At 34.6% G+C, this 13,322-nt stretch overlaps 1 protein-coding gene across 1 annotated transcript; it reads left to right on the top strand.

Moving 5' to 3' along the window:
* Positions 1–6,131: 6,131 nt before the first annotated feature.
* LOC132546793 (lysosomal acid glucosylceramidase-like) lies at positions 6,132–12,193 on the top strand. Its single transcript, XM_060210509.1, has 10 exons — positions 6,132–6,210; positions 7,504–7,698; positions 7,806–7,955; positions 8,180–8,313; positions 8,851–9,020; positions 9,671–9,908; positions 10,744–10,971; positions 11,472–11,635; positions 11,767–11,883; positions 12,085–12,193. Exons 1-10 carry the CDS (start codon positions 6,132–6,134, stop codon positions 12,191–12,193), a joined length of 1,584 nt encoding a protein of 527 aa, XP_060066492.1.
* Positions 12,194–13,322: the final 1,129 nt, after the last annotated feature.

Raw genomic sequence — 13,322 nt, forward strand, 5'->3', positions numbered from 1 at the left:
TGTACAGAATCAGTAATCATGTAATCATGTACAGATCAGTAATCATGTACAGAATCAGTAATCATGTACAGAATCAGTAACCATGTACATCAGTAACCATGTACAGAATCAGTAACCATGTACAGAATCAGTAATCATGTACAGAATTAGTAATCATGTACAAAATTATGTACAGAATCAGTAATCATGTACAGAATCAGTAATCATGTACAGAATCAGTAACTATGTACAGAATCAGTAATCATGTACAGAATTAGTAATCATGTACAGAATTATGTACAGAATCAGTAATCATGTACAGAATCAGTAATCATGTACAGAATCAGTAACCATGTACAGAATCATGTAATAATCATGTACAGAATCAGTAATCATGTACAGAATCATGTATGTACAGAATCAGTAATCATGTACAGAATCAGTAATCATGTACAGAATCATGTACAGAATCATGTAATCATGTACAGAATCAGTATCATGTACAGAATTATGTACAGAATCAGTAATCATGTACAGAATCAGTAACTATGTACAGAATCAGTAATCATGTACAGAATCAGTAACCATGTACAGAATCAGTAATCATGTACAAAATTATGTACAGAATCAGTAATCATGTACAGAATCAGTAATCATGTACAGAATCAGTAATCATGTACAGAATTAGTAATCATGTACAGAATCAGTAATCATGTACAGAATTAGTAACCATGTACAGAAAGTAATCAGAAGTAATCATGTACAGAATCAGTAATCATGTACAGTAATCATGTACAGAATCAGTAATCATGTACAGAATCAGTAATCATGTACAGAATTAGTAATCATGTACAGAATTATGTACAGAATCAGTAATCATGTACAGAATCAGTAATCATGTACAGAATTAGTAATCATGTACAGAATTATGTACAGAATTAGTAATCATGTACAGAATCAGTAATCATGTACAGAATCAGTAATCATGTACAGAATCAGTAACCATGTACAGTAACCATGTACAGAAGTAATCATGTACAGAATCAGTAATCATGTACAGAATTATGTACAGAATCAGTAATCATGTACAGAATCAGTAACCATGTACAGAATCAGTAATCATGTACAGAATTAGTAACCATGTACAGAATTGATAATCATGTACAGAATCAGTAATCATGTACAGAATTAGTAATCATGTACAGAATTATGTACAGAATCAGTAATCATGTACAGAATCAGTAATCATGTACAGAATTAGTAATCATGTACAGAATTATGTACAGAATCAGTAACCATGTACAGAATCAGTAACCATGTACAGAATCAGTAATCATGTACAAAATTATGTACAGAATCAGTAATCATGTACAGAATCAGTAATCATGTACAGAATTAGTAATCATGTACAGAATTATGTACAGAATCAGTAATCATGTACAGAATTATGTACAGAATCAGTAATCATGTACAGAATTATGTACAGAATCAGTAATCATGTACAGAATTATGTACAGAATCAGTAATCATGTACAGAATCAGTAATCATGTACAGAATCAGTAACCATGTACAGAATCAGTAATCATGTACATGTACAGAATCAGTAATCATGTACAGAATCAGTAATCATGTACAGAATCAGTAATCATGTACAGAATTAGTAATCATGTACAGTAATCATGTACAGAAAGTAATTATGTACAGAATAGTAATCATGTACAGAATCAGTAATCATGTACAGAATCAGTAATCATGTAATCATGTACAGAATTAGTAATCATGTACAGAATTATGTACTGAATCAGTAATCATGTACAGAATCAGTAATCATGTACAGAATCAGTAATCATGTACAGAATTATGAACAGAATCAGTAATCATGTACAGAATTATGAACAGAATCAGTAATCATGTACAGAATCAGTAACCATGTACAGAATCAGTAATCATGTACATGTACAGAATCAGTAATCATGTACAGAATTCATGTACAGAATCAGTAATCATGTACAGAATCAGTAATCATGTACAGAATCAGTAATCATGTACAGAATCAGTAACTATGTACAGAATCAGTCATCATGTACAGAATCAGTAATCATGTCAGTAATCATGTACAGAATTAGTAATCATGTACAGAATCAGTAATCATGTACAGTAATCATGTACAGTAAATGTAGTAATCATGTACAGAATCAGTAATCATGTACAGAATGTACAGAATTATGTACAGAATCAGTAATCATGTACAGAATCATGTACAGAATTAGTAATCATGTACAGAATCAGTAATCATGTACAGAATCAGTAATCATGTACAGAACAGTAAATTATGTACAGTAAATACAGAATCAGTAACCATGTACAAAATCAGTAACCATGTACAGAATCAGTAATCATGTACAGAATTAGTAATCATGTACAAAATTATGTACAGAATCAGTAATCATGTACAGAATCAGTAATCATGTACAGAATCAGTAACTATGTACAGAATCAGTAATCATGTACAGAACAGAATCATGTAATCATGTACAGAAATGTACAGAATCAGTAATCATGTACAGAATCAGTAATCATGTACAGAATCAGTAATCATGTACAGAAAGAATCAGTAATCATGTACAGAAAGTAATCATGTACAGTAATCATGTACAGAATCAGTAATCATGTACAGAATCAGTAATCATGTACAGAATTAGTAATCATGTACAGAAATAATATGTACAGAAGTAATCAAGTAATCAGTACAGAATTATGTATGTACAGAATCAGTAATCATGTACAGAATTAGTAATCATGTACAGAATTATGTACAGAATCAGTAATCATGTACAGAATCAGTAATCATGTACAGAATTAGTAATCATGTACAGAATTATGTACAGAATCAGTAATCATGTACAGAATTAGTAATCATGTACAGAATTATGTACAGAATCAGTAATCATGTACAGAATTAGTAATCATGTACAGAATTAGTAATCATGTACAGAATACAGAATAGTAATCATGTACAGAATTATGTACAGAATCAGTAATCATGTACAGAATCAGTAATCATGTACAGAATTAGTAATCATGTACAGAATCAGTAATCATGTACAGAATTGATAATCATGTACAGAATCAGTAATCATGTACAGAATTGATAATCATGTACAGAATCAGTAATCATGTACAGAATTGATAATCATGTACAGAATCAGTAATCATGTACAGAATTAGTAATCATGTACAGAATCAGTAATCATGTACAGAATTAGTAATCATATCCATTTTAGTCTAGAACTTTATCCTTTGGATAGTTTACACATAAGCATTTTCAAAGAAATTCGCCGCATAATGTTTTCAGATAAACCAGAGTGTGCACATGTTTCCAGACAAAACATAGTGTATACATGTTCCCAGACAAAACAGAGTGTGTACATGTTCCCAGACAAAACAGAGTTTGTACATGTTCCCAGACAAAACAGAGTGTGTACATGTTCCCAGACAAAACAGAGTGTGTACATGTTCCCAGACAAAACAGAGTGTGTACATGTTCCCAGACAAAACAACGTGTGTACATGTTCCCAGACAAAACAGAGTGTGTACATGTTCCCAGACAAAACAGAGTGTCTACATGTTCCCAGATAAACCAGAGCGTGTACATGTTCCCAGACAAAACAGAGTGTGTACATGTTCCCAGACAAAACAGAGTGTGTACATGTTCCCAGACAAAACAGAGTGTGTACATGTTCCCAGAAAAAACAGAGTGTGTACATGTTCCCAGACAAAACAGAGTGTCTACATGTTCCCAGACAAAACAGAGTGTGTACATATTCCCAGACAAAACAGAGTGTCTACATGTTCCCAGAAAAAACAGAGTGTGTACATGTTCCCAGACAAAACAGAGTGTGTACATGTTCCCAGACAAAACAGAGTGTATACATGTTCCCAGATAAACCAGAGCGTGTACATGTTCCAGACAAAACAGCGTGTGTACATGTTCCCAGAAAAAACAGAGTGTGTACATATTCCCAGATAAAGCAGAGTCTGTGTACAAAACATTTACATTGTACAGTCAAAATTTTCCTAGGGGGTTTGTTTGCGATAAAAAAAAATTATTGTTAAATTTGTGAAAGTTTATTATGAAATACCATTTTCTGCTAGTACACTCAACGAACTCACCTGTACATTGAAAAAAGAGAAAACCACGTACATTATAGACTTGTCACAACTTCATGGTTCGGCAATAAGATAAAATTTCATTAAGAATCAAGAAGCGTAAATTTTAAATTTCGGGACACTTTACACTTTTAATGGTTCATTGACATTTGATTTTCAATCCTTTTTTTATAGTCGGCGAAATGTCATATATGAACAAGATTGTCTATATATTTGGTGAATTCACATTATGTTTACATTAGATGGTCTCTAACAAGTTTCAGACAATTCATTGTGTATGTAGGTCCCAGTTTGCAAATTTGACAAAAAAAATCATTTTACAAAAATGATGTAATAAAACCGGTTGGGTAATTAACATTTGTAAGGTCACCACGTAAGCCATGTCGCTTCATAAATTGCATGTTAAAATGCTTTTAAGTCATCGTTTGATATGATAAGTTGTTTAATATAATTGTTATTTTAGTTCCATACCAGTTTTGTGATATCAACCATGTAAAACTTAATTCCTTCATGTTGACGGTTAAGGACAATTAGACCCAGCCATATGATAAGCAGCATTAATACATGTATATATATAAGACATCGGAAGCTGAAAACAACTTCGTCATTGACAGGATTATAAAAATCAGTCGCTGTTATCTGTTGTAGGAATCAGAAAAGTTGTTTACATATGAAAACTTTCGAGATGCAGCCAAGCATAACTCGTGTACATGTTTGTCAGCTATAATATGATGCTGACCTATATTGCTTAAATGATTTATTTTCAATGACATACGACAAATCATCTAAAAGGGAAGGAAAGCCACTTAAGCTTTCAGTTTGTGAAATGGGTACCACTGTTTTATTAACATAGATTAGCGAATAACTGCTTTACTGCAGAATTAAAATAGGGATCTATATGGCTTCGAGATTTTTTTTTTATTTCACCCAGATAAATCAAAATGAAATCACCCAATCATTAGGACGGAATCTCAAGCTACGAGTCTATTTTAACTACTGGCAGTTAAAACTATTCCCAATGTACTTATGTTGAAGAGTCGTATATAACTTTCATTTTACTACTGCTACGCTTTCTGTGTAAAGAAAAAAGTTATTGACGGTTCGACATCGACGTTAAGAGCTGTTGTACATTTTATCTGGTAGCTTTAAGCTGCACCTGGTTGTCAAATCAAATTGCTGTAAATCTATTTAACGACAGGTAGTATCATTAAAATGCTGTATGTGTTCAGAATAACTTATTTCGCCATTTTGATTTAAACATTAGTGGAAACGTCACGGATCCTTTTTGGGGAGCTGGTATTTTGCAACGAAGACAAGCGGCTGTCACTAATTTTTTTTGAATTTCAGTGCATCATATATTATTTCCTTGATCTTACATGCATAAATATTGAACGACTAAATACGCACGATAGTAGAATTATTCACATATGAGACGTGATATCATTGCATTCAGGAAAAAGCAGTCAGAGTGTACACGGGCTGGGCACGAATTCCACATCCAGAGTTACCGTGACTTTTAATTTTAATAATTAACTAGGAAGTCTTAGTTTTGTAACATACCATTGGGAAATAGAACGTTTTATATCGTTTTCTCATAGTGTCGTTTAACATTATAGTCGCTTTAACATGAATATTGTGGGATACGAAATATTGTTGCAACAGGGAGTTTGAAGAGAGAGGACTGGTTTACAGCTAGATTTCAAGGAAAAATCATTTGAGGTTAAAATCAATAAGATTATATCTTGGTTATTGGTTTCAAAGTAACAGAAAACTTATTTTTAAAATATCCTTAACACGGGCTAGTGAAGATGCGTCGTGCTTTTCTTGGGTGTACGATAACGAAGCGAAATGTGTCAAATATATAGATATTAGTTATCTTTCAATAGATATGATATCTTTACTATAGTATAGATATCACGATGAAACACATGTAACAGTCTCTCCTAGTGAGACGATAGACTAAGGTACATGTATACCGATAATGGCGAACTCCGAGTCGGTATATGTCAGTGTATTATTGCTTGTTTGTGTTGTGGTTTTCTGGTACCACGGTGTTGAAGGTAAGTTCATTGTTGTAAATGTAAAATTGTCATGTTAATTCTTGAGAAGAGGTCTTTGCAGGTCAAATTTTAAATTAATATCACTTACTTACACAGGGTACTACTTAAAAAGACATAAATCATCGGATGAAAAATCTTACCGTTTAAAATTTTTGAAGCTGCTAGATTTCTTATGTCTTGTATCAAATGCCCCTTAATGTTTATCTAAAAGTAGTATCAAAGCTATGTAATCAGCGTGGTTGTGTTAAGACGTGTAATGCACCTGGTCCCACGAGTTGACTTTTGTATACAAATGTATTGATTTCTATAAGATGTAAAAATAACAATTGATGTTTATCAAAACTGTTTGAAAGTTTCATTGTTAACTGGAGACATCAATGTTAAACTAAGTAAAAACAAAAACAAAAACTAAAACGCTACAATATCAGCAGATGCTTTACGGTTCGTCCGTGACCCGTACGTACACAATTAGAAGTACCGGATGGATTGTTTTCAAAGAGGTAAGGCACGTAGCGATGCCTGTTCACCTACTTCAGTTGTTAATGATCGAAGTAGACCTTTGTGGTTTTAATGCTTGCGTCTAAATCGGAACTAAATTTCCTAATCTGCAATATCAAGTACGTAAGCTTTTATTCTGAATGTGGCCGTCTGACTATTGACCTTTAACCTTGACTGATGAACACGGAAACCTTAGATGATGTAGAACTTGATTTTATATTATAGCGTGAATATACGGATCTGGTGAATATCTTTCGTGAGAAATATTATGTAGGTAATGTTTGAAAAGGGGAAGGCGGCTACAGTTGCCTCCCTTGCGCCTGTTTTTCTTCTTTTTTTTTTCAGATGCGGATGATGGATTGTAAATTCATTAATCAAAAGTTTAAAAGAAAAAACAAGTTTTCTTGTTTGATTGGCATGATATTTATCTTAATCTTTGTATTCCCTCAAATAAAACACCAACCAATCCGCATTATCTTCACCAATATTCTATCAAACTAATCATAACCATTTTCGTCAAAATTGGACGGAATGGTGTTGTAGGGTGTTTCAAGCGAATACATATCTAAGCATATCACCAGATATAAAAAATAAACGAATAAGAAATAAACTCTGGAAAAAAGTGGAGAATCTGAAGGAATTAAATAGATTTTCAGGGCATTCCCACGGTAACAATATACAGAAACTGTTTGTTCCACCTAATGTAACGACTCAGTTGTGTTATCTTGAGAGAAAACCTTCCGGGAATGGCCTGACCGTTTCAAACTTGTTATATAGTACATCCCTTCATTCCAGCTGACCACGTGAGCTGCTCTCCTCGATACTTCGGTCATGGCTCCATTGTGTGTGTATGTAATGCAACCTACTGTGATACAGTGGAAGCAAACACACCCCTGCCACGGCAGATGTTCGCACGGTACCAATCCACTCAGACAGGTGAACGATTTAAAAAGTCGACGGGCAAGTTCGATTCAATACACACAGAGAAAAGTAAGTAATCCCGCGACTCCGCAATGCAAATTCGAAATTAGAAATACCAACATTACTATGGCTTTGGTTATAATTGTTTATAATTTCTTAATGTGGAATAATTCCAGTTGTGATGTACGTTTTTCGGACAAACCAGACGAGATACCAGAATATCAAAGGTTTTGGAGGGGCTTTTACAGACGCTGCTGGGATCAATATTGCCAGTCTCTCAACAAAAGCACAGGATAATCTTCTCCGATCCTACTTCCACTCCAGCGGTATAAAAATAAACTTTTACTCGTACCTGAAGAAAAAATAAGGAATATCTCCAACTTAAATTAAGTATTTTTTCATAAATGAAATATGAATTTAGGAATCTGTGCTATTGGGATATCTTGACTTCCTTTGACTTGATCGTAGTACTATATTCAATCATTCATCAAGACCTGACGGCAACAGGTTATTTATTTATTTAATTATGTCTCCATTCTTTTCTCGACAGGTATTGAGTACACGGTGGCCAGAGTGCCAATGGCAAGCTGTGATTTCTCCACTCGAGAATACTCTTACGACGATACAGCAAATGATTTCAACTTAACCAAGTTTTCTCTGGCACCAGAAGATCTCAAATATAAGGTAGTTCTTGTACTATATTTGTATCACATTACATCTATGCTAACATCAAAAAAAAGGACGCTGAGAGAAGCACTATTGAAACCCCTATTGAAATAATGTTCAAAATTGAAATTTTATTTCAATAGTGAAAAACATTAATGCAATAGTAGTGGCAGATTCCATTAAAATACGGCTACAATTGAAATAACGTCAACTCTATTGAAGTAATATTTCAATAGTCAGCGCATCATGCGATATCGCCGTTTTGGTTCGACAACTGTTGAAATGATTTTCATCAATCATGAAAATACTAATCTAGTTTTCTTGATTTATAAAACAAATCTTGTGATTCACAACATTTGTTTACAAATAAGGTTTACTTTTTTCCTCTTTCCATTTCGTCCTTGCGAAATCAGACGGTCACGCGGGTTATTTTTAGATGCGGAACTATCGGTCACTCTCAGTAATGCAACTGTGTAATATTTCAAAACCAGATTTTTTTACCTATTTATTAAAGATATTCCGAATGAGGAATTAAAATCTGTTTGTCTCTGACAGATTCCATTTCTCCAGAAAGCTATTTCCTTGGGACGTCCGGTGCGCGTGTTCGGCAGTCCGTGGAGCGCCCCCGCCTGGATGAAAACTGATCAGTCTATGACAGGAAAGGGGTCACTTATTGGTCAGCCTGGTGGACAGTATTTCAAAACGTGGGCCCTGTATTTCGCAAAGTAAGTATTATTTCGAATATCAGTTTTTTCTATGATGTGAATACAAGTATTTATCTGAAACCATTATACAGAATTGAACGAACTACACTTGACATGATTTCTCTACACCAATTGATTATGCAGATAATGTTATCAATGATAACTGTTATTTTTACTTAAAAGTAAAAACCATTCTTGAATAAGTTTATTTATCGCACCTCGGACTAGAATGTCCTAAAATCATTGGTCGAGAGACGTTACATGGTGACCAACTATAATTCTCTAGTGGGACACTTTGTCCCGTTAGATGGCACCACGTGTTTTATAGGGGGTCACTTTGATTTAATGGGGCCGACCACGTCAACCGCTTCGGAAAATGAAGTGTGTTTTACTTTACAAAATCGCCTCTTCGGTCATGATGTTGAATACATAGAGCCATAGAGGGTCAGTAAGTGACTATCTAACTTATATTGTTAATCCAAGTAAAAGAATTGATACAAATATATGGTATACTAATTTGATATGGCAGAAAATAAGCATAGACAAGACGTTTATACATGACACATATAATTCTATTGAAAATCCAAAGTTATATATGAAAAGGGTAGATAACTCTATGTCTAATTCGGATCTCCATGACGTATCAATGATATGAACTGCCTTACCGTCAGATTTATTGAAGCGTATGCGAGTCACAATATTACGATTTGGGGATTAACTGCCCAGAACGAACCATCAGACGGGAGAATCAAGAACTTCACGTTTCAAGCCATGGGCTGGACCGCGGAGCAGCAAAGAGATTTTATAGTAAAAGATCTGGGCCCTTTGTTGGAGGAAAGGGGCCACGGAGCTGTGAATATAATGATACTGGATGGTCAACGAGTCTTATTGCCCTACTGGACTTTCGTGGTATGAGAATTTCATTTAACTTAAGTAAACATATTTTTATAATTTTGTTTTTCATTCTGTTCTGTGATGTGTGGTGATTCAGTGTGATCGTTTTCATTTGTGATGTTAATTCGTGACAAAGAAGAAATTCAGTGACACACATGGAAATATGTGCTGAGAAAAAGACACATCATTAGATTTGTCGATCATCTTTAAGATGTGTATACGAGTCTGTCTTCAAATATGTAAGACTTTCACTTTTTATAACAAAATTTTCCCAAATGTATGATACTGGTATGTTGGTTCAAATATTCTCATTATTGGAATTTCTCAACAGCTTTGTACATTGAAACCATTAAATTTGATCCCTGTGTGATTTTTTTTCCGGAGAACGTTTTGTTAGGTTGGCTGTGAAATATTACATTACTGCATGATGCTTACAGAAGGGTATTGTGTTTTAGTTTTTTCAAACACAAAGCGCAATGTGATTTTTATCTGTAAACCACTGTCATTTATAGTTACCATAAACGCCTTATCACGAGAGTTCAATGCTTATTTACATCTCCTACGTATATTCCTGTCTAATCTGATCTCAAATAAAATACATCCACTCTGTACAGTATAGAGGACCAGTCGTTGTTGTTTCCATGCCCACCATGATAACGTTATGGTCACTCACTGGTGGACATTTATATTACTTAATCACAATAATTTCTGGTTAGTTTGTATGAAGACAAAACCATTCCAATCAAATATCATGATGGTATGGTACATGTAAAATGTATTTTTTGTACAAAGGAGGGTTATCCTATCGCATTTTACAATACTTTACAACTTCTGTGAAACCATTCACCAGGTACTGTCTGATCCAAATGCGCTGAAGTATGTATCCGGTATCGCCGTTCATTGGTACCTCGACAATTTGGTCCCACCAACATTTCTAGATTACACACATGGTAAATACCCCGAACAATACATCTTCGGAACGGAGGCCTGTGCTGACGGACTTCCTGGCTCTCCGTTACAGGCAGTCCGACTCGGAGACTGGTCTCGAGCCGAAAGCTACGCCAGGGATATACTCGAGGTACGCTTTCCATATTGTTTTATAAACCTGGATCCTGTTACAGAGAGATAGATTGTAAAATGGGACAGATATTTATGTTTCACTTAAATGCACCCCTTTTCCACGACATTTGACATACGTATCATCACTGCTAAATTCACTAAGCATGTGCCTAATTGACAAGTGAAATTTGTCCCTCTACTTTTCCTTCTTGTAAAAGTCTCATTGCTTTCAATATTACCAAGCAGAGTGATCTCGCTTGATAGGCATGTAATATCTGGTGTCATAAGCATGCCTAGCCGAAACTGACCAATTGTTTATTTCTTTAATGGGTTATTGGCCTTAGTATTTTGGCTAACTAATAGAGGTCTACATATTCTTTGATATATCTTGACAAAAATTTTTCGAAAAATCAAATCACAAACATAATTTACTTATATTGCTTTAAAACTATACCTATTATATTACAAATTTCAAACAAATGTGCCCAGTGTAAACAGCCACTAAATGTTTGTCCCCAGGACCTTGGGCACTGGGTGACCGGTTGGACAGATTGGAATATTGCTCTAAATATGGAAGGGGGTCCAAACTGGGTCCGAAACTTTGTGGACAGCCCTATTATTGTAAACGCAGAAAACGACGAATTCTATAAACAACCAATGTTTTATGCCATGGGACACTTCAGGTGAGCTTTATTACAATGTAAGCCGTGTCGATATAATGCCTTTTGTCAGTTTGATGTATGACGAGTGGAATTTTCATTTTGTTCCACGATCAATATTAAGAACTCTTATCAGATTGTTTTCTTTGTTTAAGTAAATTCTTGCCTCCTGGATCTACGAGAATATCCCTGTCTATATATGGTTCTACACCTCTAAAGTGTGAGGGATTTCTACTTCCGGATAACTCCGTCGTCATCATTATACTGAATATGTAAGTACAGTGTATATACAACGAAATCCATAGTCATAAAAAACAAGACCTAATGCATATTTGTTCTAAAGAAGGCAATTCAGGTCAGTACTTACTTATGAAAGATTGCATCAAAGAGACCGTGTAGCTTTGGAACAGTGTTCAATCTTTAATTTTCTGAAATTAGAAATCCAGCTGGTTTTCATTTTCATACTTTTTCAGGTCTGATGAAGAAGTGACGATAAGCGTCTACGATAACGAGATTGGTTCTATAAACGGCAACATGATTCCCGCCCATTCTCTTCAGACGATAACCTATTGGACAACTTAGGCTATGGGCGTAACTTTCAATATAGAATACCATTTTGTTTTAATTATAGAAAAGATGTTTGGATGTAAATAATATGTTTATATACATATATATACGATATGAAATATATCTATATCTACGCGCGTGCATGATGTTAACAATGACCACAGGCATTTCTAGTGAGCTCTGCATCCATGCGAAGTTTTCGATGAGCTTTTTTTGATAAATCGAAACGTCATATACTAAACCATTGCATACATTTTACTTGAGTGTATTGTCGTGATGACTTCCATATAAGTAATGCTTACTGAATATGTCCACTTTTTTTGTATAATAAATACAACAAGTACATATAATGTTCCATCATCTCGGAATAAAAACCAGATTTATTCCACGAGCTCGAAGAAATACGTGTGAGCGCTACCTTCATATTGTATCATGCTCGTGAAATACACGAGTGACGAGTTGTTCGAAGAAGCACGTGTGAACACTAACTATATATTATACCATGCTCGTGAAATACACGAGTGACGAGTTGTTCGAAGAAGCACGTGTGAACACTACCTATATATTATACCATGCTCGTGAAAGACACGAGTGACGAGTTGTTCGATGAAGCACGTTGGAACACTACCTATATATTATACTATGCTCATGAATTATATGCAATGTCGAGTTGTTCGAAGAGGCACGTGTGAACACTACCTATATATTATACCATGCTCGTGAATGAAGCACGTGTGAACACTACCTATATATTATACCATGTTCGTGAAATAAATAGTGACGAGTTGCCACCCCCTCCCCCCACGTTAACAGTATTGCTGTCGTCTGCAAATGATTACGTGTAATGGATGAATTAATAGGTTAATAGGTCTTAGTCCGGAGTGATTCTGACTATTGCAGTTTTATTTCTGTGGTGTCAATCTCGAGAGAGATATTCCCTGTATGAAAACACGAAGTTTGAACTACCCGTGTATCGGTTTCTAGCATAGTTCACAACAAGATGCTCATTATCTAGAAATATCAGCTGGATAGTAAAGTTGTTGGGGAAAATGAATGGGACTACTTGGTTACAACATCATATTGCTTTTAACACACGTGTGGGTAGATATTTTTATCTTTCAAACGATATTTGATTCCTATGTAT

This window comes from Ylistrum balloti, unplaced genomic scaffold (genome assembly GCF_031769215.1).
Source record: "Ylistrum balloti isolate Yb309-2 unplaced genomic scaffold, AGI_CSIRO_Ybal_v1 Utg369916, whole genome shotgun sequence".
Lineage (NCBI taxonomy): Eukaryota > Metazoa > Mollusca > Bivalvia > Pectinida > Pectinidae > Ylistrum > Ylistrum balloti.

Coding starts and splice junctions, on each gene's coding strand:
- LOC132546793 (XM_060210509.1), top strand. CDS start 6,132: ATGGCGAACTCCGAGTCGGTATATGTCAGTGTATTATTGCTTGTTTGT. Junction 8,314..8,850: donor CAGAAGATCTCAAATATAAG/GTAGTTCTTGTA, acceptor TGTCTCTGACAG/ATTCCATTTCTCCAGAAAGC. Junction 11,636..11,766: donor TATGCCATGGGACACTTCAG/GTGAGCTTTATT, acceptor TCTTTGTTTAAG/TAAATTCTTGCCTCCTGGAT.